General features: G+C 37.8%; 1 protein-coding gene across 1 annotated transcript in view; it reads right to left on the reverse strand.

Moving 5' to 3' along the window:
* sspo (SCO-spondin) overlaps nt 1–26,031 on the reverse strand; it is an 86,920-nt gene that overhangs the window by 16,167 nt on the left and 44,722 nt on the right. Inside the window, 34 exon segments of the mRNA XM_046846134.1 lie at nt 1,088–1,258; nt 1,844–2,040; nt 2,283–2,421; nt 2,709–2,825; nt 3,031–3,192; nt 4,346–4,609; nt 4,702–4,748; nt 4,880–5,016; nt 6,514–6,635; nt 6,860–7,015; nt 8,190–8,366; nt 8,730–8,900; nt 11,994–12,040; nt 12,229–12,381; nt 13,066–13,309; nt 13,872–14,006; nt 14,191–14,358; nt 15,149–15,358; nt 15,668–15,832; nt 16,084–16,113; nt 16,258–16,478; nt 16,667–16,812; nt 17,057–17,223; nt 19,851–20,000; nt 20,957–21,177; nt 21,301–21,400; nt 22,119–22,316; nt 23,073–23,243; nt 23,758–23,958; nt 24,117–24,163; nt 24,277–24,446; nt 25,375–25,454; nt 25,571–25,741; nt 25,833–26,003. Of these exon segments, the coding sequence (XP_046702090.1) occupies nt 1,088–1,258; nt 1,844–2,040; nt 2,283–2,421; nt 2,709–2,825; nt 3,031–3,192; nt 4,346–4,609; nt 4,702–4,748; nt 4,880–5,016; nt 6,514–6,635; nt 6,860–7,015; nt 8,190–8,366; nt 8,730–8,900; nt 11,994–12,040; nt 12,229–12,381; nt 13,066–13,309; nt 13,872–14,006; nt 14,191–14,358; nt 15,149–15,358; nt 15,668–15,832; nt 16,084–16,113; nt 16,258–16,478; nt 16,667–16,812; nt 17,057–17,223; nt 19,851–20,000; nt 20,957–21,177; nt 21,301–21,400; nt 22,119–22,316; nt 23,073–23,243; nt 23,758–23,958; nt 24,117–24,163; nt 24,277–24,446; nt 25,375–25,454; nt 25,571–25,741; nt 25,833–26,003 (5,226 nt within the window).

Here is a 26,031-nt window from a genome sequence, read left to right on the forward strand (position 1 = left end):
AATAATAACTCGCTAATATAGTGTAGGTTTCCCTTGTCCCTGCAAAACAGCTCTGAACAGTTGATGTATGGACCCCACAAGACCTTTAAAGGTGTGCTGTGGTATCTGGCGCAAAGTTTAATTCCTGCAAGTTGAGGCCTCCATGGATTGTCCAGCACATTTCACACATGCTGAAAACAGGACCCATGGTTTTCCAGTAGAACATTGCCCAGAGCAACACACTGCCTCTGCCAGCTTGTCAATAGTAAATAAATATTGCCATAGTGCCTCCTGGTGACATCACTACCCCAGGCAAGCAATGCAAGTGCAACTAGCCGTCCATGTGATGTACAAAAAAGCACAATTGGTTAGACCGGAACATTATTGTCCTCTTTACCATGGTGTAGTTCCAATTCTCAATGGCTTATTGTAGCCACTTTCAGCAGTGGACAGGGGAGAGTATGGGCACTCTGACAAGTCTGCAGCTACACAGCCCAATACACAGAAAGATGCAATGCACTATTTTCTGCCCTCTTTCTATCAAACACAACATTAACTTTTTTTTCCATGAGTTCGGACCAGACAGGGCAGCCTTCTCTCCCCAGGCACATCAAAACACATTGGGTGCCCATGTCCCTGTCACTGTTTGTCTTTCTTGGTCACTTTTAATAGGTACTTACCAGTGCATTTAAAAAGAAAAACCCACAGGACCTGCCATCTTGGAAATCTGTTATCTATGGCTGATCAGTTTAGGCATCTACAACAATTGTTAGAATATGTTTTTCAAGTTGTGTGTGTCTGTAGTAAACATATTGGAATCAAAGTTTAATTCTTGTCTTTGAAAGAAGATGAATAAAAGTCAATAAAATTTACTAGGCTTAATCCAAATTCTCAGTTCCTTCACTGCAGCACTGAGCAGAATAAAACAATTATTAAAAATAAAGGAATAAATTAATAAATACATATATTACTAAATGACTCCATAACTAGATTTGTTGCACTCTTTAAAGTCAAGATATGATGATTATGTGCGTCTGCCTGTCTTTACGTCTGTATGGAAATCTGTGCATATGTGTATATAGAGAACAAATGTACACATTCATCTCACCAGGCAGACAGCTGTTGGTGTTGCAGGCAGTGTGCTGCTCAATAGGAGTCGAGCAGACCACTCCACCAGGCTCGGGCATCTGTAGAATAGTCTTCCTGCGCACTGACACTCCTCCATTACAAGATTCGCTGCATTCACTCCAGGAGGACCACTCACTTAGCACACAGTCAGCTAACAGCACACAACACTAAATCAGGGCAAAACTTTACCCTACAGTTTTTTAAAGTAAATCTATCAAAATATATTATAATAAGATGAAATGAATTGATATATTAATAACTATGAAAGTGGTAAAAAAGAAGTAAAGAAGTAAATGGCTTTGGGAAAAATGTTGGGGGGAAAAAAAGCAGTGATTTTCTTCTTATAAACAAATGTTTTATTATTGACCATCAAAAATCAGTTAATTCTCTCTTGAAAATTAACATTTCCTTAGTTTAAACATTTAAAATGTTTTCTATGTTCTATTGTGAATAAAAAAATGATTTGTAAGATTTGCCAATCATAGCATTCTGTTTTAATTTTCATTTTACACAGCATACCAACTTTTTGGAAATGGGGGGTATATGGAAGCTCCTATCACATAATTCCTTCAAATAAAAATAAAAAAAATTGGATAAATGAGAACTAATGACATTATATATGTCATTAGTTCTCATTCATCCAATATAATATATACATATATTATATATATATACTAATTACTTATATATTGTATTTCTCTGCATGCATGTGTCACTATAGACATTTTAAGCAGACCTGGACATGCAAGCAACGTGCAGTTCTGGATCTGAGCGGTCTCTTCACAGCTTGGGCCACCGGGTGTGTGTGCACAGGAACGTGTTCGTGTTCTTTGTCCTGTCCCACATGACACCGAGCACTCACTCCAGGAACCCCATGGCCCATATATGGGGCAGGGCTGGTCCGTACACACCAGTGACCCATTCACACACACACTGTAGACATTAAACGTTCACAAATTTAGCTTCAAAATCAAATTTAGCTTCAAAATTCAAAAAGATTTAGGAAGGTGCAGGAAATATTTGCTAGATGGAATACAGTCCTTATATCATTACATGTGTAGGTACCCAATCCATATGTTTGTATTTATATATATATATATATATATATATATATATATATATATATATATATATATATATATATATATATATATATTCTTATCTTATGTTCCTACCAGGTGTTGCACTCGACAGTGATATTCTCTCCAGGTGTAAACTCAAGTGTGCTATTCTCTGTAGGAAGCCCACAGCGACATGCTGACACTCTCACACACTCCTTGTCCTGCAGCAACCACCCATCAGGACACCTACAACCTGCATACATATAGATATAATAATAATAAAAAAATAAAAAAATATATAGAATTAAACACTTCATTGTATTTTGGGTAACAAAATCTGTACTGTCTAACTGATATTGCTTTATAACATCCTAAAATGTAGAAAAACTTCTTTTTACAAGTATGAAAAGCTTTTACAATGCAACATTCCTGTGTGTATTTTGGAAACTCATTATTGAAATTAAGTGAAATCCATAACATTTTTATAAGAATGATCAAAAGTTGGATTTACTGTAAATATACAATATGTGGTGGTTGTACCTGGGTGGCAGACCCCCTGCAGACACTGCACATGCTCCCAAAGATCAGTACAACTACGAGGACACTGATTGGCACAGGAATCCTCATAGACCCGCCCTCTATCTTCACAGCGCTCACCTGTGAGCCAACACGGAAAGTCAGTAAAATCAATAACATTTTAATTTTAATAGAACAATACATCTGATATCTTTGTGTGTTTGACATATGTGTATGTGATTGTGTATGTTAAGGTGTATGCACAGTTACATTTTTGCACAGTACACACATCCTTTCATTTTTTTTTATACAGAATGCATGTCTGTGTATGCATGTTTGTTCATACTTGGACAGAGGCCGGTGTTGCAGCTCTGTGATTGGCTTTGCCGTCTTGTACATTGTGGTCCAAGGTATGTTGCCAGGGCTGTTCTTTCACGCTGACGGAATCCTCCACTACATGGCTCCTGACAAACACTCCATGACCCCCACACACTCCACTGACATGGGTCTGCAAATGACAATACATCAATGCCACACACTTGATCATGGACAGTCCTAAAGGACAGTCCTCATAGAATTTTTATTTTCCCAAATAACCTACTGATGCAGAATTTTACTGTACAGTCAGATTATGTAAGTAAACAGTGTAAAATCTTGTTCATTAATAAAGCATTTTTATGAAAGAATAGAAGGAATATTTCAAGCACATGCATTTTCAATAGAATCTTCTCCCATGTTGTTTGCAGCATTTCATCTGAAAACTAATTTTTACGTTTCTCTACACTGGCTTATGAACATCAATCCTGCTCAATTTAAAACATAATTATGACGATTATAATTTTGGAACAAAAAGGGATGTTTAGTGGCCTAAGAACACCTCTCATACTGAAGAATTCTAAAATTATTTTTGACCATATTGTACTGTATATATCTGTGAACAGTATTAAACTGAAATGGGTTTCCTTTTTGAATGCATATAAATCTTATTATATAAATGCATATACATTTCATAAGTACTTTATAAGACAATAAGACACTAAGACAATAATAAAAAAAAATTAGGCTTATGATTGATCAAATTGATGAACAAATTCCAAAATCTTCATCAAACCTGACACTCACTTTTTGAAGAAATTACTCTTAGGTGGTAAGTGATTACTCAGTAAATTCTCATTAACGTGATCTTTGAGGGAAGATCTTTCTGTCATTTTGATGAAAAAAACCCAATCTGAGGGAACAATTTCATAGTGGTTGTGTGGGCTTGATATTGCACTGATGCCACAAAAGCATCAGAAAACCTGTGACCACAATAACCATTTAGATGATAGCTCCTGTGTTTGATGTGTAAAATTACATACTAATTGATTCGATTATAACATTTGCTCATATCTATCACTGGTAAAATCCCATTAGGATTTAAAAAATATTTTTTGGAATGGGAAAGGTTTGCATAGAGAGAAAGATAATTGTAATTTTTGTTATGAATAAATAGTAAAGTATAAAAATAATCAATAAAAAAAATAGTTATCATAGTTACTATTAATGCAAATATATTTTGACTTACTATATTCACTTTATCCACCATAAATCAAATATTGTGCAGATGTGCTTATTAGGCAAATGCTGGATTGTTTATGTATACTACTGTGTATGATGCTCACCTTTGCACACGTCAGATTGGGGGCAGATTCTCTCCTCCTGAAGGGGTTTGGAGCATTCCCCTTCGCTCTCACTCACAGGCAACCCAGTGTCCACATCCAGACAAGTTCGGTAACGTCTCTGAACTGACACCAGAGCTGATTCAGGCATTACTAGGCCTCCGCCAAAAACTTCACCATCACCAATGGGAGAGTCAGAGTGGATGAGTGAAGAGGAAGGAACACATGGAGAACATGGGGTCCACTCTGACCACTCACTGAGAAACACTAGCAAAATAAAAAATGTGAGTGTAAGTAAAAAACGGAGCTCTTTTAAGATTCATAGAAAGTGATTTTTAAACATTTTAAAATGTTTATACCTTCACATTCTCGAGTATCACACTGCAACGACCCATTATGGCATAAACTAAAATAAAAGTAAATATTGCATATTACATTATCATCCATACATCATTCATACATTATCATATATATCTTTCTCTTGATATTTTCAATTAGATGACAAGTGAAGTAAAAGCTGGTTGTGGATGGTCTTACCATGTGCTACAGTCAATACTGAGAACTCCGCCCTGTGGGACAGTGATAATGATAGGTGAACCTGTGTCCTGATGGACGAGGTGAACACAGCCACACTGTTCTGGAGGCACACATGTCCCATTCTGTTGCAGTAGACCCTGCAGGCATCCAGAGAAACATGGAGTTTTTGTGATAATTAAACAATCTAATACCAGCAAGCAAAAGCAGAAATGTCAGACTGTATTCTGGATTAAAGAAAAATACTGATATTTTGTGTTTATGCTAAGTAGCCTGCTTTGTGCAATGATAAAAATAACCAAGTAAGGTTGACAGGCTGACACCAAACTCATATTCTTGGAAATAAAATGTGAGGTGATTTTTTTTTCCAGCCTACTCCCTAACAACCATATGTGTGAATTTTACTGAGAAAAGACCAGAAGAAGGGTCAAACAATGTATTAAATTGAAAAATGTTCATATTTATACATGATCATATAGAGCCTACTGTAAGCACACATTGTATATTATTATATTATTTGGATACAGTAGAGCTGTTGTCTAGAACACTATCTAGTCTAAGACCAGATCAAGTCACAGTGAAGTGTTAAGGGGGATCAAGGCCAAGTCAAGATTGAAACCAAATAAAAACCACACTGAGCAAATTCCAAGTCTTCTGAAAGTACTTCTTGTCAATTGACTACAAAAACATAGTTTTCTTTTTAACATTTCATGTTCAAAATCATATTTAGTGAGACCAGTGGCCAGGTTTAAATGCCAATAAGTCTGAGACAACATCCAGAGCTGAACTTGGCCCTTTTATATACTGTAGTGAATTTTAAACTATGGTTCCTCACAAAAATTCTTCCTTGTGTCATCTTATGGAGGATTTTTCTTTATTGCTGCCTCTGGCTTATCCATTAGTATCCAAATCTCTGGATTTCTGTAAACCCACTTTGTGCTGATGTTAAAAGCTTTATGGCATTTCCCAAAAATGTCACTAGATGGATTAGCTATGCCAAATCACATCTTAGGGTGAATAAGTGTGATAGGATCCACAGTGATCACATCAAAGTGTTTACTGAAGATAAATGAATTAAATAATAGGTTTCTCCATTATTTCCTTCCCTCACAAAAAAAAAAAAAAAAACACTCAGCCCACCATCTTATAATATTTTCTTCTGGCTCATGCTCCGTTCTATTTCGAGTCTTCTTCAATTCTTATTGGAATATTCTATTTTTTCATGGACATTTGGTTAACATGTAATATTCAGATCAATGAATCATTAATGAATGGATTAAATACATACAATCATGCGAAGTAAATTTCAATCAGGTTATAAAAATGCAAATTAAACACATTTAGAGCTTGATGTAAAAAATATCTCTCTTCTGCCATTAATGAACTGTACAAAAATTACTGCATCCTACACAAAATATTCCTGGCCTTTCCATGACTTAATGTGAATTAGTAGGTTTGTTTAACCCTTGAATGAGCTCAGTACAGAAAATGCAGATCAAGTTTTTGAGGCTGAGAAACACAGACTTTTTGCAGGTCAGCACTTTAAAGCCTACACATTTAAAGAGGCAACTTTGCTGTAATGAAATGACTTTTGGGAATGTTTTTGTTAATTGAAAGGTCTAGAAGGTTATACTGACCTGAGGGCAGTAGCAGCCGTCTGTACACCCTGACTGCCCTGCGCATGCGTTCGCCTGCCCTTGCAATGCGCACTGCTTCTCACATGGAGAACCACAGTCCGGCTGGAACGGTTCCATACATTCTAAATCACACACACACACACACACACACACACACACACACACACACACACCCACCACAGGAGAAGGACAAATGCATTTGATAGCAAAGGTTACACTATATAGATTCTCCATATGGACAATATGGTGAGATATACATTTGGAAAAACAGTTTTAGTGTCTTTTATTTATATAATTTTTTTTTTTTTTTTTTTTTGAGTCTCAGACACAAAGACAGTAGACTCACCCTGACAGTTTTGAGGTGTGCAGGTTCTGCTTTGCTTTTCAATCCCTGTGCATTGCTGCACCCTGGAGGCCAGAGACAGTGGCATGCGATAGCGCTGCTGCCACTGAGACACACAGGAACACAGTGTCCACTCACTCCACTCAGACATGGGACAGTCTTTATGAGGGTAGAAAAGAGAAGAAAAGAAAAATGGAGATCAAACACACTTAAGTGAAAGCAGATTGAACACCTTTCTATATTTTACTAGATATCCCCCATTTATGTAGGCTTGGGACCGGCACTAAGAGTACACTGGTTTGTGCAACCATAATGTTCTCATTTTGGATTTTTTTTAATACTAAAAATAAAAATAATGTTAATACATTTTTGTTATGATTATGATTATTTTCTGAATTAGTACTGTGTTGGTTTAAGAGTAATTAAAAATGCTATATTGTAAGTGTACTAAAAAAAGGTCTGTCATGATACCTACAGCCTTAACCTGTCAACAAAGAGCAGTTATATCAAAAGTTCTGTCCAGCCAACAATTTTTTTGTAATTTGTAATTTAATTTGTAATTGCATGAGATGTCATTCATTGTCACATACTAAAAAGAATAGGAGTGTTGAGCACAAATATGAGGTGATATCCACGTTACAGGTATTAGAAATGTATCTTTGGATACTTAGTAAGCCACTCTGAGGAGAAACATCTAGACACGACAAGAGAAAGAAACTTTAAAAGGAAACAGGATCATCCTCTTCTGGGTGAGACCAGGAAGTGGGATTATAAATAAATCCAGCATACAGGTGTAGAAGTGTAACATCAAACAGAATTACATATGTTGAAAGATTATAGCCTAATCAAAATATTAAGCTTTAAATGGTTTAAATTTACGTCTTCTGTCGCTATTTGCATATTTACGTTCGCTGCAGTGCAGTGAACCGTTTGGGGAAATGTTTGAAAGTCAGAAATTCACTTATTGAATTTCATATTTAATAAGTGAATTTCCACACAAAAGCATACATTTGCATAGAAAAAGAGCATACACTCTTCTAATATGCAAAGATGAAATGTCTGGTTTCATAAAAAATTTTTAACTGTTTGAAGCCTTAACATGTGTAGAAGTGTGTAGAATGTACAGAAATCAGAAAAAGGGCTACAAAATACTAACATACTTTATCTGTTTAATTCTTGCTCATTTTCTTGCTCATTGGCTTAATATAAAGACCATTAAAAGCTTTATATTTTGCCACTGGAAGTGCAAAACTTAGGAGGGATAGTTATATGATACCTACCCAATGTCAGTATATTCTATTTTCTTCTGATTATATCTATGGTGCCCACTCACCTGGGCATGGCCTCTTGTAACACAGGCGAGTCTCCTCGCTGTGTCTGTCTGTCTCTATGGAAACGGGGCAGGCATTATCACCTGCCTCTTCACACAAACAATGCCTACGCCTGGACACCACTCCAGCGCCACAGCTTCGTGAGCATGAAGACCAGCTGGACCATGGACACAGATCATCTAAGAAAAAAATACGTGTAATAATACATATTTCTTGAAAAATAACACTGTAATCAATAGATAGATAGATAGATAGATAGATAGATAGACAGACAGACAGACAGACAGACAGACAGACAGACAGACAGACAGACAGACAGATAGACAGATAGATAGATAGATAGATAGATAGATAGATAGAATAATAATAATAATAATAATAATAATAATAATAATAATAATGATAATAGGTTATTTAATTTAATTTTGCATAATATGTCTAATGTCTAATTTTTAAGTAATTGTCAATTATTAGGTATCGGATTCAGTAAACAGTCCACAGTTCACTGTAAACAGTCTACAGTGTTAAAATGACTTTCTTACCAAGACAGGGAGCATTATGGCAGCGCTGTGTTACTCTCTCTGCCCCAGGACAGTGAGTGCCATTGTTCCGAGGTGGAGGGTTTATACAGGCCCGAGTGCGGATCTGATTTCCTTGACCGCATGTCGCAGAACAGTCAGACCAGACAGACCACGGAGTCCATCCTCCATCCACTAAAAACAAAATACTTTTTATTTGCTTTCTTATTTACAAAATTAACATTAGGACCATTGGAATTATTTTGATTTTGACTAATATTCTTTGCAATAGATATTCATATCTGACAGGTTACATCCCAAGGTAGATATTCTGTGCACATACACTATATGAACAAAACTACTAGGACAAATCAATTTTGCAGCCATAAGTGTTTTTTTCCCAAACTGTTGAAGGATATCATTAGATGGGGTTGCATGAAACTTTCCCTTCACTTGAACTAGAAGACCCGAAGCTGTTCCGGCATTAAAATTCTCCTGTGCACAAAATGAGCTCCATGAAGATATGGTTTACATAGTTTGGAGATAAAGATCTTGAGCGGCCTGCTGCAGAGCTCTGAACTCAACACTACTGAAAACTTTTGAGTTGAATTGGAACACTGACTGCACACCAGGCACACTTGTATTTATTTATTTTCTTTCTTCTTCTTCTAGTCTTGGCCGCTCCCATAAGGGGTAACAGCAGCTTATTCATTTCCATACTACTCTGTCCTCTACATCTGCCTCTTTCAAACCAACTACCTGCATGTCTTCCCTCACCACATCCATAAACCTCTCCTTGGCCTTCCTATTTTCCTCCTTCCTGGTGGCTCCATCCTCAGCATTCTCCTACCAAAATACCCCATGTCCCTTCTTTTTGCATATCCAAACCATCTCAATCTATCCTTCCTTATCTTCTCCAAAATGACCTACATGCACTGTCCCTCTAATAAACTCGTTTATTATAATAAAATCCTATTCATCATCACTTCCAATGAAAATCTCAACATCTTCAGCTCTGCTACCTCCAGCTCCACTTCCTATCTTTTACTCAATGCCACTGTCTCTAATCCATACAACATCACAGGTCTCACCACAGTCCTATAAACTTCCCCTTTCACTCTTGCAGATACTCTTCTATCACAAATCACTCCTGTCACTCTTTTCCACCCACTCCACCCTGCCTGCACTCTTTTCTTCACTTCTCTAACACACTCGCCATTACTTTGCACTGTTGACCCCAGGAACCTGAACTCCTCCACCTTCTCCACCTCTTCTCCCTGCACTCACACCACTCCACTGCCCTCCCTCTCATTCACACACATGTACTCTGACTTAATCCTACTGACTTTCATTCCCCTTCTCCCGAGCGCGTACCTCCAGCTTTCCAGGCTCTTCTCAACCTGCTTCCTACTCTCACCACAAATCAAAATATCATCCGCAAACATCATAGTCCATGGAGACTCCTGTCTGACCTCGTCCGTCAACCTGTTCCTCACCACTCCATCAACATTCTCAAAGCAAATATTGTGTCTGTAGTGCTTTTCTTTGGCATGAAACCATACTGTTGCTCACAGATGGTCACCTCTTCTCTCAGCCTGGCTTCCACTACTGTTTCCTATAACTTCATGGTGTGACTGATCAACTTTATACCCCTGTAGTTACTGCAGTTCTGCACATCTCCCCTATTTTTTAAACCAGGAGCAGCACATTCGTTCTCCATTTCTTAGGTATCCTCTCACCTTCCAAAATCTTGTTGAACAATCTTGTTAAAAACTCCACTGCCATCTCTTCTGTCATCAGATCCAATCGACTCCTTATCCTCCTAATCACTGCTCTCACTTCCTCCTTACTTATCCTATCCACTTTCTGATTCAGCATCTCCAAATCATCCAACCTCTCTCTCTCTCTCTCTCTCTCTCTCTCTCTCTCTCTCTCTCTCATTTTCCCCATTCATCAGCTGCTCAAAATACTCCCTCCATCTTCTCAACACACTCTCCTCACTAGACAACACATTTCCATTTCTATCCTTTATTGTTCTAACTTGCAGCACATCCTTCCCAGCTCAGTCCCTCTGCCTGGCCAATCGCTACAAATTCTTTTCTCCTTCCTTGGTGTTCAACTTCTCATACAGCTCCTCATATGCCTTTTCCTTGTTCACATGCTGCCGCATCTCCTTGTACTCCTGCCTACTTTTCTCATCACTCTGCCAAACCCAATTCTGTTCTCCAACCTTTTTCTCCTTATACTTTCCTGCACTTCCTCATTCCACCACCACATTACTTTGTCTATCTTTCTATTTCTGTCTCCATTATCACTTCTGCAGTAGTTGCCCAATCATCCAGCACCTCTTCACCACCACCGAGCCCCTGTCTGACCTCTTCCCTGAATCCCACACTACTGCCCCAATCACCAATCTTTTATTCCTAGGTACACCTTATTCCACTTCATCTAACTCACTTCAGAATTGTTCCTTCTCCTCCATCTCACAGCCCACTTGTGGATCATAAACACTGAAGACATTTCAACTTCCAGCTTCACGTTCATCCTTCTATCAGAAACTCTCTTCACCTCCACTACACTCTTACTGTACTCTTCTTTCAGGATCACCCCTACACCATTTCTCTTTCCATCCACACCATGATAGAACAGTTTAACCCACCTCCAATGTTTCTGTCCTTCCGTCCTTTCCACTCGGTCTCCTGAACACACAACAAATCTACCTTTCTCCTTCCCATCATATCAGCTATCTCTCTTACCATTAGTACCAACATTTATAGTACCTACCTGAACCTTCACTCTCCTACACTTCCCCTTTCCCTGCTGTCTCTGTAGACGTCTTCCTCCTCTCCTTCTCCACCTTTGGCCAACAGTAGCCCAATTTCCACCGGTACCCTGTTGGCTAACAATACCTGTGGCGGTCATTGGTAACCCGGGCCTTGACCAATCCGGTATGAAATTCTAATCCGCATATTTGATTTGGCACATGTTTTATGCTGGATGGCCTTTCTAACACAAACCCCCCACTTCCACCCCCACCCCCCATTAATGTGGGCTTGGGACTGGCAATAAGAGTACACTGGCTTGTGCAACCATAATGGCTGGGTTCTCATCTTGAATTTTTATTATACTAAATATTAAAATAATGTTATTTCATTCTTGTAATGATCATGAATATTTTCTGAATTAGTATTGTGTTGACTGTAATGTAATTAAAAATGTTGTTATATAGTTTTTAAGATTGATTAATCTTAAAGGTTAATTTATTAATTGTTTTTAGAGCGTACGCACCTCTGCAGTAAATATCCTGGCAATATTCTCCTTCTGGAATGCATGTGCTGAATACCAAAACATAAATACAAAAACAACTAGGATCATATAGCACATAACAAAGTATCCATGTGTGTGAAATCTTTGCATGTGCATACGTCAAAAACTGTTTATTTACAATGTTTTATATATATATAAATAAATAAAATATGTAATAAATAAATAATATAAATCTACGCACATATTAATAACTCACCATTGTTTACATTCCCCTTCTAACCATGTGTCACCAACAAACAGCGACTGATTGCCATGGAGACACAAGGGAGGGCAGGGACCTGGGTCACATGGCTTGCGTTGAACTTCCTCGAACTGACAGTCAGCATCAGGAGCATCTGGAATCAGTGACCTGAAACGGTAATGAATTTCTTAGCATTCATCCATCCAGTTTTCAGTATGTGTCTTATTAACTTCCTATTAATCACCACATTCATACACTATATTGCCAAATGTTTGTGGACACCTGGTCATAAGTATGTGCTTTTTGATCATCTCAGTTCACATTTCCTAATTTGCTCTCATAATTCCATCTACTCTTCTGGGATTTTTCAATAAATTTTGGAGTGTGGTTCTGGATATTTCTGCTCATTCAGACACAAGGGTATTAGTAAAGTCATGTACTGATGTAGGTGAGGGTGAGAAGGTCTGGGGTGCAGTCAATGTTCAATTCATCCCAAGGGTGTTCAATAGGGTTGAGGTCAGAGCTCTATAGCAGGAGATCTTTCACTCCAATCCATGCAAAGCATATCTTCATGGAAGTTCTTTGTGCACCAGGGCACTGTCATGCTAAAACAGGTTTGGGTTTTTTAGTTGAAGTGAAGGGAAAATCTTATTTTACTGCATCCAAAGACATCTTAAACAAATGTGTGCCTTCAGGTTTGAGATAACAGTTTGAAAGAAAAAATCACTAATGGCTGGGGAAATCAGGTGTCCCAATATTTTTTGTCCTTAAAGTGTACCTACACAAGCTACAGCTTTCATTCATCATTCTCCGGTTACAACTTCATCAAACTCTCTCTCTTTAATACTTCACCTGAAGCGTGTTCTATGTCCTGCCCCACAGCTAACACTGCAGGAGGCCCAGCTGGACCATGAGCTCCAGGAGCAGCTGGTCTTTCCTTTACAGGTGAAGTTGGTGCAGGAAAGCACTCCGTCTGCGCAGCTGCAGTTGTTGCAGTCAACTTGGTGCTGGCTGCCTGCAGCCCAACTGTGCCCGAGTGCATCTACACAATCACACTGCCACAGCTTCACGCACACTCCATCCTGCTGCAGCTCACCTACATACAGACATGAAAACTGATGACAATGCAAGTAACATCTAAAATGGAAAGACAATCATAGTAATCATATATATAAAGACAATAACTGTCAAGTACCTGTTTAAACTAAAATAATTTATAACAGTATTACAGTATAATGTTTTTGGTGTGCAATTTTTGTATCACTGCAATTATTCTGTGTTTACACATGGATTAGTCCAGAGAACAATACACACACAATGGGATAAATATAACTAATCATGTGGTAAAGTTTTTTTTTTTGAAAGAGGTTTTGAGGTTTTATGTTTTAGGAGGTTTTTACGGGTGTTAGACAGTCAGGGTAATATTGTAAATTTTCTGATATGAAATTTTATCTATTAAGCTCCTACTGTAATAGATTCATAAAAAAATGAATTTGGCATCAATACAATTTTTCTTCTTCGAGGTGAGCTATAATATTGAGGGGATATCAGAAGTGCAAATGAAATATGATACAATCACAGCATATTAATAATATCAAATCAATAATATCTAATATCAAATTCGTATTTGCAAGTGTATCTTATCCATGAGGGCATACCCTGAGGGCAGCGGCAGCCTGGCTGGCACACAGTATTGTCCTGGCACTGAATGTCTTGCTGTAGGTCGGAGCAACGCTGAGGGCACTTATTGGCACAGGGAACAAAATCCTGACCCTGTGGGCATCCGTGCGCATCTGGAATGTAAAAATTTAGTAAACAGCACAACATATTAGACTGAATATTGGTTATTGTATAAGAGTATGAATACTTAAAACTGTCCTCCATACAGATCTGTGAGAAATGTTAAGTGGAAAAGTTCTGCCAACTGTTAAAACATTAAAGGCAAAAAATCTTAATAAGTGCATTGGCAAGGCATACCACATGGTTTGGTGTTGCAGGGTTTGACCTGGTTCTTCTCTCCAAGACATTTAAGTCCACCATTTTTGGGTGGAGGGCTGGAGCAGGAACGAGTGCGAATAGAGCGACCACCCCCACAAGACTTATCACAGTGTGACCATGGACTCCAGCGAGACCAGCTCCCATCCACTGAGAAGAAAAAAGACAAAAAGGGCTGTAAGGCTTTTATTTTAATTAATAATGCACAGAATCCAACAGGTCCATGCACCATATATATATATATATATATATATATATATATATATATATATATATATATATATATATATATATATATATATATATACAGTGAGGAAAATAAGTATTTGAACACCCTGCTATTTTGCAAGTTCTCCCACTTAGAAATCATGAGGGGGTCTGAAATTGTCAAAATAGCAGGGTGTTCAAATACTTATCTTCCTCACTGTATATTATACTTTGTGCATGGTTCTTAATATAATTACAAAATTCAATAATATTATAGACTCAAAATTAATGCAAATTCAGAATATACTACAACTAGTATATTTCTCTGTTCACACTGCGTCCTTACATTATATGACTCAAATCTGATGAATATTGCATATAAGTTTGAAGAGAAATAGAAAAAAAACACAGTTACATATTTTGTTACAGAGAAAAATCATGTCCACGTTTTGCCAAAATTACCTTTGGATTTGAGACAGCTAATTATATTAAGTCTTTGTTGACTCCAATATAAAGTATTAACCAGCATAGATAACATTATTTTTTAGATAAAGCTAGCAGATTCTGCCTTTTGCTTTAGTATTGGACTAAAGCACACAGTCACAATTAAAAAATATGGTATAATGTTAAGAAATACAAAGTCTGCATTGACTTATACAGTACGTAAATAGTTTAAACACTACAGGAGACAAAAATAAGCATCGTTAACTCAGTAATGAGTTGCCTGTCTCACCTCGGCAGGCGCGGATGTTGCAGAAACGGTTCTCCACATTGCCATCAATGATGCCTGAACACCAGGTTCCGTTAATCCCAGGAGCAATAAAGCTGCGGAAGCGCTGCTGCTGACCAACACCACAAGATCTTGAACACACGCTCCACTCCCCCCACTCTGTCCACGAGCAGTTTCTATGGGTACATGACTCATCCACACACACTCCACCATCTCCCAAACAACAACAAAGCCAGCTAAGTTCAACCGTGTTCTCATGCAGACAAGAGCTTATCTACAGGTTAGAATATCTGTTTACTGAGTCACTGAAGCTTGAAAAGTCAAATAAATCTTTAAACACGTGCCAACTAATAAAACTGCATCTATATTCAAATTGAGATCTTTCCATAAAGGTGGATTCAGTAGCAGTGGCATTAACAATATTATTATCATTTAAAGCTAATTGCATTTTTTGGCTGTGCTAAACGGCACTCCTAGTTGATCATTTGAGGAGCAGAGTGTAGGTAGTAACTACATGTTTACCAGGACACTGAGGGAGGTTGCAGACTTTTCGTTGTCTGTTTTGTCCTGTGCATGGTGCTTTGATACACTCTCTTTGACGAAACTTGACCGCAGGGTGGCCTGCTTCATTGCAGGATTTAGAACAGGAACTCCATGTTGTCCACTGGGAGAAACCCAAATCCTCATCTAAAGACAGATAGAGACAAAGAAAGAAAAAGATCTTAGAGAGACTTCTGTCTTTATATTTTTGGCTTGGCTAATGTTAAATAGTACACAGTTTTTATTTGATACAGTAATTAATTTGACCCTATGTGTGTGGAGTGGGTGTATATGCACTAGTCTCCAGATTCTGCATCTCCCTGACCAGGAAGTGGTTACTGACAATGAATAAATTATTATTTTTGTATATACTATAAACTTTGTAACTGTATGTTTACCTGATATAGGAGGTTCAATTGTAGGAAGAACTGCAAATAGATTGATTATAAATTAGGCACTTGTGATGATGAGAAATAGTTCAGCAATTAGAAAGCATCTTGCACAGCATAATTACTAGAATAGAAAGAAACATATGAGCTGGGAAATCAGTTATTAAAGAGAGGAAGGTTCACCTGAACAATCTGGGGTCTGGCAATATGCTGTCTCCAGCAGGTCTCCCACACATTCTTTACCACCATAAGCAGGGCTTGGATTTGTGCAGCTTCTACTGCGTACTTTCTGCCCCAGACCACCACAGCTGAGTGAACAGGGACCCCAGGGACCCCAAGGACTCAGACCACCATCACGAGGACACGGCACTAGTGAACAGTTCCAAAAGCCGTGCTCACACAGGCTGAGGAGGAAATCCATAAAGATGAAAGTTATACTGACTAAATAGGCTCAGTTTTTGTGTAAGAAAAAAGACTTTCAGTTATAAGAGATTTTGTGATTTCTACATGTGCATGTACAATCAGCCACACTAGCTTTGCAGGTTCATACAAAATGGCACCTAAAATTATTCTCAGGCAAGGCAGTTCTTACCAGGAGCTACATTCATGCATCAGCTCTTCTCCAGACCTGAGCTCTGTTCCCATGGTAATGTTGTAAAGATCTGGGGTTAACTCTGGGGTCAAAGATACTCTTTGAAGTGAGGTCAAGAGCTTGTTGTCCACTTGGCATGGACATTCCTAGACAAAAGACATTGTCAAACACCATTCAGCCAAATCATCAAACAATTGTGCACATGACTTTGAAGCAATGCATAATTTCGATAAATGATACTCTGATATATACACACAATATATGGTACAATATTCCTTATACTACTTTTTTTCAGTGCATCAAGTGAAGCATCTTCACAATGATTCCACAAATCTAAATGCATTATGTTACTACTACATCTGTTATATCAGCTATGGCTAGTTATTTGACCTGCATGCAGGCTCCATGGTGCTGGTAGGTGTTGGGTGGACAGTGACATCCCTCTTCACATCCCTCAGAGTAACAGCCTTCAAGCCCACTGAGCTGAGCACAGTTGAACGGACAGCCCTCGCCTCTCTCACACTCCCGGTACAGACGACCCGGAGGGCAGCCCACCTCTGATACACACACAAGATAACAAGTTGACTAATGCTAGTGGTACATTCTTTATGTGTGCACAGTCTTATGTAAAATAATAATAGCAGTACACATAATAATACGTTTTTAATAGTGTAGTGAACAGTTCAGGGAAATGCTAGAAACGGTGATACAGTTTTATTTTAGGACAAACGCATAATAATGAGTGAAATGTTTGATTATTTTTTTATTTAATTTTATTATAACTTGATTCATTTGGTTATCTGCCACACCTACTGCAGCCCATCAAGGGCCTGATGACAAACTCATACCAAAACAAAACCAAATTTCCTGTCAAATAACTTGTTAAGACCATTCAAAGATTACTATTTTTTTTTACATTTCTGGCTTGACCCATTTTCTTTTTCTTAGGAGTATACACTGCACATAAGCAACATTTGTCCTTTGATTAGACCTTGGCCCAGTACTACGTATGAATCTCATTTTCTTTGCAAGTTCCTATTTTTCTCAGAGCTAGACCCTGAGAATTAGCAGCATATTTCACAGCAGGCCTTTGGAAATAGCTCATCTGAATTTCTGACAGAATGGGCAAAGACACAGCTCTAAAATGGAGACATTTCACTTTTAAATGAGAATGTTGGTGCTGGGTGTTTCAGCAGGACAACCTGGAAGGCCTTTACAATAGGCTGGATGATTAGGCAAATCACGGAGCCAGACACTGCTGCTCTTGAGGGAGAGTTAATCACAAATTCAAACATACCTCTGCCACAGTATGTGGGAGCGGACGGATATAACTACCTAATTACAGAACCCCATAAGACACAAATGGCTGATTTTCAGGGACTTGAGCTTTAAAGCATGTCTGTTTGCCACAGAAAAAAAAAAAAGTGTTCTCAGAGAGCAACCCTTTAACAGTAAAAAATGTACTCTGCATACTCTAGTCTACATTCATTTTGACCAACAATCTATATGTTCAAATCATTGATGACATGTACTGTATACTATAATATTCTGGATAATTATTAGAGCCATTGCAACCATTGGTCCTGAGTCATTAACCTCATTCTGAGTCGGAGCATCTTTATTTAAAGTGTTAATTAAAATTTTGAGAATTTTTTCACTTTAACCTTGCTATTCTGTAGAACTTGTATTTCTTTAGCCTTTAGAAAAGAGGTTCAGGCAAGAACATAATTTAGGAAAATGTGGATGTGTTTTGCTTTTGTTGATGCTTTATCAATAAAGTTCTCATCCCCTAAGACGCTTTCATTCATTCTAAGTTTCCATAATGTCCACAAAACTCCATTTAGCCATTCGTGCCTCAATGTCAAGTTATCGTGTATAGTAGATACAGTAACTTTTTGAGATCTCTGGATCCCTGCAGTAGTGCATTTACTCAAAATACTGCAAATACTGTAAAATAAGTTCCCTTACATAGGCTCTTCAAGAGGTAAGTATACTTCAAGGCTCTTCTCTGTTCTGGCACCGAAGTGGTGGCATGAACTTCCCCTAGATGCCCGTACAGCAGAGTCCCTGGCTATTTTCAAGCGACAGTTGAAGACCTACTTCTTCCTAAAATACTTAAATTAGCACTTTCCAGATTTGCTTTGTAGAACTCGAGTTATATTTACCGTAATTTCCGGACTATAAAGCGCACCCATTTATAAGCCGCACCCACAGAATTTTACAAATATTTTTATTTTAACATAAATAAGCCGCACCTGTCTATAAGCTGCACTGTCTACACTAATGTACTTTACACAGGCTTTAATGAAAGGGTGAAATATGTTGCGCTTCCTTTACGAGCATAGCGGTATTTTGGGAATAGCATGCCAGAAGTGAGCTCTCCCTTCACCCAGACTCAACGCGTTACAACGGCTTGTATCTAAACAGTAGACGACCAAGAAAGTCATTGTTTACTGTCTTCCTCCTTCCTTTCACAACTATTTCTCTCGGGAGTTTATCTTTTGGCATCGTCGTGCGTTTAAAAAAAACTTTTTTTCTCCTGATGCTGTGCAGCTCAGAACACAGGTGAGGTGCGTTTTTTCGTTTCCGTTCGGAAATTTCATTGGTCTAATGTTATGGGCTTTAGTTTTTTGGCTTGAAGTTTGTGAAACCGGAAAAAAAGGAAAAATTCATAAATAAGCCGCTTCGTTGTTTAAGCCGCGGGGTTCAAAACGTGGAAAAAAAGTAGCAGCTTATAGTCCGAAAAATACGGTACATTAAGTTTGTAATCTTGCGTACCAGTGTAGATTTATTCATTGCTAGAGACTCAAAGCACTTTTGTACATCGCTCTGGATAAGGCTTCTGCTAAATGCCGCAAATGTAAATGTAAATGTAAGATATAAAACTCAAGGCATAAACACACAAGTATTTAATAACGTACAAAAAGTACAGTCCAAATTCTCATGTTCATGAAATATGTAGCCATTGAACTAAACATTGTTTTACAAATGCCAACAATCTACCCAAAACTCTTCTTGCGTACGACCTGGTGATTCAGGCTACATAGTTTTTATTTTTATAAAATTCAGGTCAGCCAATAACTTTACATTAGTGATATCTATGACTTTAAATGATACTTTCATATATTTATCATCCTTCTATTTAGTGCATAGATCTTGTGTAGAAATGTGGTGTGTAACTCACCCAGACACACTTGCGTGTTGCAGGTCTTGCTCTGCCGTGTCATGCCTGTGCATGGAGGAGTGCGGCAGGAACGAGTACGCTTCTGTTCTCCTCCTCCACAAGTAACAGAACACATGGACCATGCCGACCAGTCGTACCACATCCCAGAATCTGAGATTATACATAATCATATAAAAAAATTGCAATTTAAATATTTGAATGATAAATATTTATTATGGTTGCTTATTTTTTGGTATTTGGTGAATATGTTAGGTATGGTATAATTGAGTCAATCACTTATTATTATTAATTATTATATGCAAGGATTCAAGGTTCTTTATCATATTATATGGAATCTGATATTATCTTTAATCCATCTTTATATATCACAGTGTGATGTTTATAGAACTAATCATTACCTGGAATAAGGTAATTGTATTATCAGTACACATGTTCATATTGTACCACAGCAATACTGAAAGCTAGACTCTGTTCGAATGATGCTGTTTAATAGTGTATAACAGCAGCTCTGACAAAAAACAAAAAGCAAACCACAGGTTCACTAGATACAATAATGTGCTTATTCATATACATTATAGTTTTTATATCAACTTATATAGGGTCTTGTTTGGCAGACTCTGTACAAAAATAGATTCTTATGTGTATAAATATGCATATCTTGAAGAGGTGAAGATTTCTGTGCATTTTTGGATGGAGCCTCCAGTTCCATCATGTTGTAACAATCAGAATGGTTTTGGGACACTTTAAAATATAGAATAAGAGGCTATTGGGGAGCATATGTTGATGGTTGTTGTAATGTAAGGAATACCAAATATGAATTTTTTTCAAGCATAATTCACAACACAGAAACTATAAAAGAACATTATTGTATGATAAATGACAATATGTATGTGCTGGAATAAATGAAACTAAACACTTGAAGATATGCAGTTTGGAACACCATCGTTGATTAATTCCCCATAACAGCACCCTCCATCATGCATTGTTTCTGTACTTCCTGATTACTGGTGCACCTCATAATATTGATTAAATTGAATAGATCAAACAAATGTAATTTTAAAAATCATTGAAATGCCTGTAATAATGACCAGTGCAAGCTTACACACCTGTGCAGGCATGACTGTTACACTCCTTCTGCTGCTCACCATCACCACTGCACGCTCTCCCACCTCCCTGAGGAGAAGGGTTATTACACTGACGAGTCCGCAGCTTGACCCCACTTCCACATGGGGCTGAACATTCAGACCATAGCCCCCATTGGCTCCACCCACCATCAACAATACAACCAGGAAGTGAATCACAGTGCAGGACACCAGCTTCACATGTGCTAGATATAAAAACAAACAATAAATTAATCAGAATATAACAATGATGCATCAAGCTTTTGAATATAAAAAAATCGTATTACTATATATTAGTTTCTAATAAATTCCAGGAGAATAAGGGGTACCAGTTGTTGCAGTCTGTGATGATGCTCTCTCCCGAGTTTGCATACTGCCAGTCTGCCCTGCCTGGCCACTCCCATGCGGTGTTTGTGATATTAAAATGTACTGAAAGATGTTAATAGATTAGTTTAATAAAAAACAGAAAGTTCTTATGCATTTATAAAGAAGAGTTATAGTGCAGCATTCCAGTGGTATTTCAATTATTTAAATTCAGTTCAGCTCAATTCAGTTTTATTTGTATAGCGCTTTTAACCATGGACATTGTTCCAAAGCAGCTTTACAGAAATAAAGAAGTTATAAAGTTAAAATGTATAAGTTGAATGCCTATAAGTTTATCTCTAATGAGAAAGCCAGTGGTGACTGTGGCAAGGAAAAACTCCCATACGTACAGTTTTAGGAAGAAAGTTTAAGTGGAATCAGATGCAAAAGGAAAACTATCCTCATCTGGGTGGCAACAGTTCTTTGGTTGTTGAGGTGTAGTACAATTGATTATTCTTTAGATGTGTCTGAAGTCTCTTTGCTATATGTTATAAATGATGTAGGACCTTGCAACTGACTCAATTAACACAGTTTTCAGTATTCCAGCTACCACCACCAAATGCTGACAAACTAATACATTAAGTTGTCTGGTTCGCTATTTATTCTGTGAAGATAATTTCAAATAATAAATATGCATAGTAGGACATATGCAATACAGCATAGTGCTCCACATAGTTCAACAAATTCAAGCACAGTAATTTTTTCCTGAGCTGCTGTCAAAATCATACAAAATACTCTTTAACACACAATATCTTATAATGTCACCCTTGAATGCTTTTCTCACCAGTAGTGCTGTTGTGGAATTTACACCGGCACTCATCTCTGTCCACACACACGCCATCCTGCAAAACCATGTCACCTGGGCAACCACAGGTCAGACTGCACCCTGGTGTGTCTATACACTCAGTGTCACTATGAAGATCTTCACATGAGCGAGGGCACGGTTTCCCACAAGGCCACTCCTCCTGTTTACCTCCGCAGTCTGAGTTTGGACAAGGAGAAGGAGGGGGAATAATGAAACAAAGCTTCAATAATGATGGCATTCGAATCATAGTTAAGACTACGTTAACTACTATAAATTGCATTCAGTTATAAAAAATGAATGATGTTGTTGCATATATCTCATTTCTTATACAGTACAAATAACAAAAGTACTTATTTAAGCAATACTGATAGCTTGGTGCTGAATTTAGTGGTGCCAAATTGCAGGTCTATAATTAGTACACTGTAAAAAAAAATAAAAAAATAAAAAAAATTCGATAGTTTCATTTTGATCATTTGAAACCCTAAAAAAAAAAAAGTTTTGGTATTTAACAAAGAAAAATATCTCAATGTTTTCTTGAAAAAAAAAAAATTCTTAAGTGTCACTGCTTTGCAACAGGCACAGGTATGCAAGCTTACTAAAGTAAATGCAATCATACAGCATTAAAACCATTTGATATGATACATAAACATAAATGCATTAACATTTAAATGACATGACATCAATAGTTTCCCAAACTGCAGTGAATATTTGGTATATACCCTTTTTTTATTAAATAAAATTAAATAAAATACTTAAATATAAAGTGTACAAAAAGTGCATCATATATTAGTTTAGACTTTTCAATTTTGTTTAAAAGAGACCACACAGTTCAGACCGTCTTTTCAGTCTTTTTCCATTTAACATTTGCCCCAAGGTTCTAACCCTAACCATAACCCTGATGTATGCAGGACACTGAATACAAGGAAAACTGACCTGAGCAGACGGTTTCGTTGTCATGGCAACCACGACTTTGTATGGACTCGCCGTGGCATGGCAGACCTCCAAATCTAGCGGGAGGGCTGTTACACTCTCGTTTCCGGACAGACTTCCCCGCACAGGCATCACACTCTGACCATTTACTCCAGAATCCCCACGAACCATTGACTAGTGAGGAGAAAGACAAACAAAAGCAGTAATGACCTTTCACTTACACTACATAGCCAGGAAACCACACCTAACAAAAGAGTTTTAATGTTTCTACAAAAAAAAACTACATCTTACATAAGAACCATGGTTAGAGTTAATTAAAGCATATGTAGTTAAAATTGCATAAATTATACTGTGAAACTACATATTTTTTTCCAAAAAAAATGAAGGTAATCTTACAATTACTACACATACTACACACTTACTACACAATATTAATGGATCAATTTATATACTAGCCTGCTATGAGGTATCTAATTTTGATCCCCTGAATTTTTCAGAATTAAAGGCAAATGTTAGTGCAGAAAAAAATGGTCTTTTTTTATCTGTGTATTAAGTATAAATCAGATGATTATTGTGGATCCTGTTCTATGATGTAATTTATTGATAAGGACAGCACCTCACCCATTTGTTACTTTTTATATAAAAAAAGTCCTGTGTCATCAGTGTACGCAGTAGATGTGTGTGTCACCTGGACAAAAGGTGATTGAAGGACAGGGTTGTTTTTCTATCTGTACTCCAAGGCCCTGGTGTTCCTCTTGTTGGCCTGGACACTCTGCCCCTCCTGCCACTAGGACAGGACAAGCACAGCTCCTGTAGCGAGAGACCCACTCAGCACCACACGTCTTAGAGCATGGTGTCCAGCTTGACCACTCACACCAGCCTCCATCAACTGACAACAGAAAAATTGATAAATAGTTTTTTATGTTGGATCTTACCAAAGCTGAAATATAAAGTTCCTTCTTATAGTAAGCCAGTGTGACTGGAATCAAAATTATGTATAAAAATTATACAAAGTGTCCTATTTTTGTCAAATTTTGTATGTCAAACCTGGACAGGGGTTGTTGCTACAATTGAGCTGTCCTCCAACACAGGTACTGTAGGCAAAAAAAAGCAGAACACATCTGATTTGACAGTAGGATACGTAGTTATTTTTATTTTTTTATTGCATTTATCACTGATTCTCATCATTCTTTAGTTCTGTTCTTACCAGTTATTGCAACCGTCATGTGTGAGAACTGTCTCTCCAGGCTCAACACGCTGCCCGCTGGACAGGTCCAGGCAGGGACACTGCTCTCTCTCTACGCAGGCTGTACCGTTAACATTCAACACTTTGTCATCAATGCAGTAACAGCCAGGCTCACAACGCCACTCACAGTGCTGTGTGGAAAACATTATCATCACCATCAACCTCATCATCAACATTAAATTGACCATAATCCTCAGCAGTCTATAAATGCCTATACAATCTTGATTAGAGCTAAGCATTCATTCAATTTTGAAAAAAAGAATACACCTTTTTTCAATACCATATCAATGAAGCCGTTTAAAATGCTGAATGGGCATTTTTTCACATCTCAAACAGAAATGAAAGCAAATTACAAGGTCTTAAAATATTTTATAGATGTGTACATCTTCTGTATTATTGAAGACCTGTGTTATTTATAATAAAGCCAATTTAAACCCAACATACTATATTAGATGAGTTAATGCTATAAAACTTCTCGTAATGATATTTATTAAGTAGATATTTTTAAAGTGAGATAAAAGGAATTTAGCATTTAATTTGCACAGGCTGTGTGTCGGTTAGAGTAGCTAATGGTTAAGATACTGAATGTCACGAGTTCAAATTACCATCACCACCAAGATGCCACTGCTGGGCCCTTAAACAAGGACCTTATACACAAGCTCAGTTGTATAAATTAGATAAATGTAAGTCACTCTGGATGCCTGCCAAATTCCATAAATGCTGTACGTAATGTCTTTTGCATGTATAATGAAGGTATTGCTTAGCATAATATTCTGCAAAATGTACTGAATAGAAGTAAAATACTGTAAATGGCTCTCTGTTTTGATCTAAATGAAAAACTAAAACACGTAAAGAATAAAGTTAATCACTTCTGCCCAATTTCTATAGCAGACTACTGTAAGATCTACGGACCAAGATCTGCCGTTTAACAATCTACCCATAATTTTGCAAAAATGAAGCAACAAAATCATTAAAAATATATCAAATTATTATAAAATTCTAATTCAGACAGGCGCTTTAAAAGCAATAGTAAGACAAGAGACCAAAGCGTGTACTCACAGTCAGTTCATCACAGGTTCGGGGACATGAGGGTCCACAGCTACTGAACACAGTGCCTGAAATATCTGCGCACTGAGGCACTGTGAACACAACACACTGTTAACATCTGCTGTAACACAGAAACATGCACAAACACTATTTTTAAAAAGAAAGAAAAAAAACACTTGCCCACCAGAGTGGAAGTCATGAATAGTACCTGGACAGTGCTCTATGTTACAGGCCACAATTTCAGTTTTTAGGCCCTCACAGAAATCTCCTTCTCCCTCAGTGACTGGGCTGTCACATTTACGGTGACGACTGCGCACACCCCCTCCACATGACTTGCTACACTCTGTCCAGGATGTCCACTCGCTCCATCCTCCACTACCTTTTAGCAAGACCAGTGACATATCAAATTAAATGTCTTTATCTACTCTCGAGAACAGCTTGTGTAATTTTACACTTGGTGAATCACTCACGGCTGCATGCTTTCTGGACACATGCTTGATCCTGGCGGTCTGGGCCCAGGCACGGCATTCCAGCACCGGCACGTTCAGGATTGGAACAAAAACGATAGCGTGACTGCAGGCCGGCACCACAAGAAACAGAACACACACTCCAAGGAGTCCAGGCTGACCAGCCACCATCCACTGCAGGAAATTACACACTCAGTTATGT

This window comes from Silurus meridionalis, chromosome 4 (genome assembly GCF_014805685.1).
Source record: "Silurus meridionalis isolate SWU-2019-XX chromosome 4, ASM1480568v1, whole genome shotgun sequence".
Lineage (NCBI taxonomy): Eukaryota > Metazoa > Chordata > Actinopteri > Siluriformes > Siluridae > Silurus > Silurus meridionalis.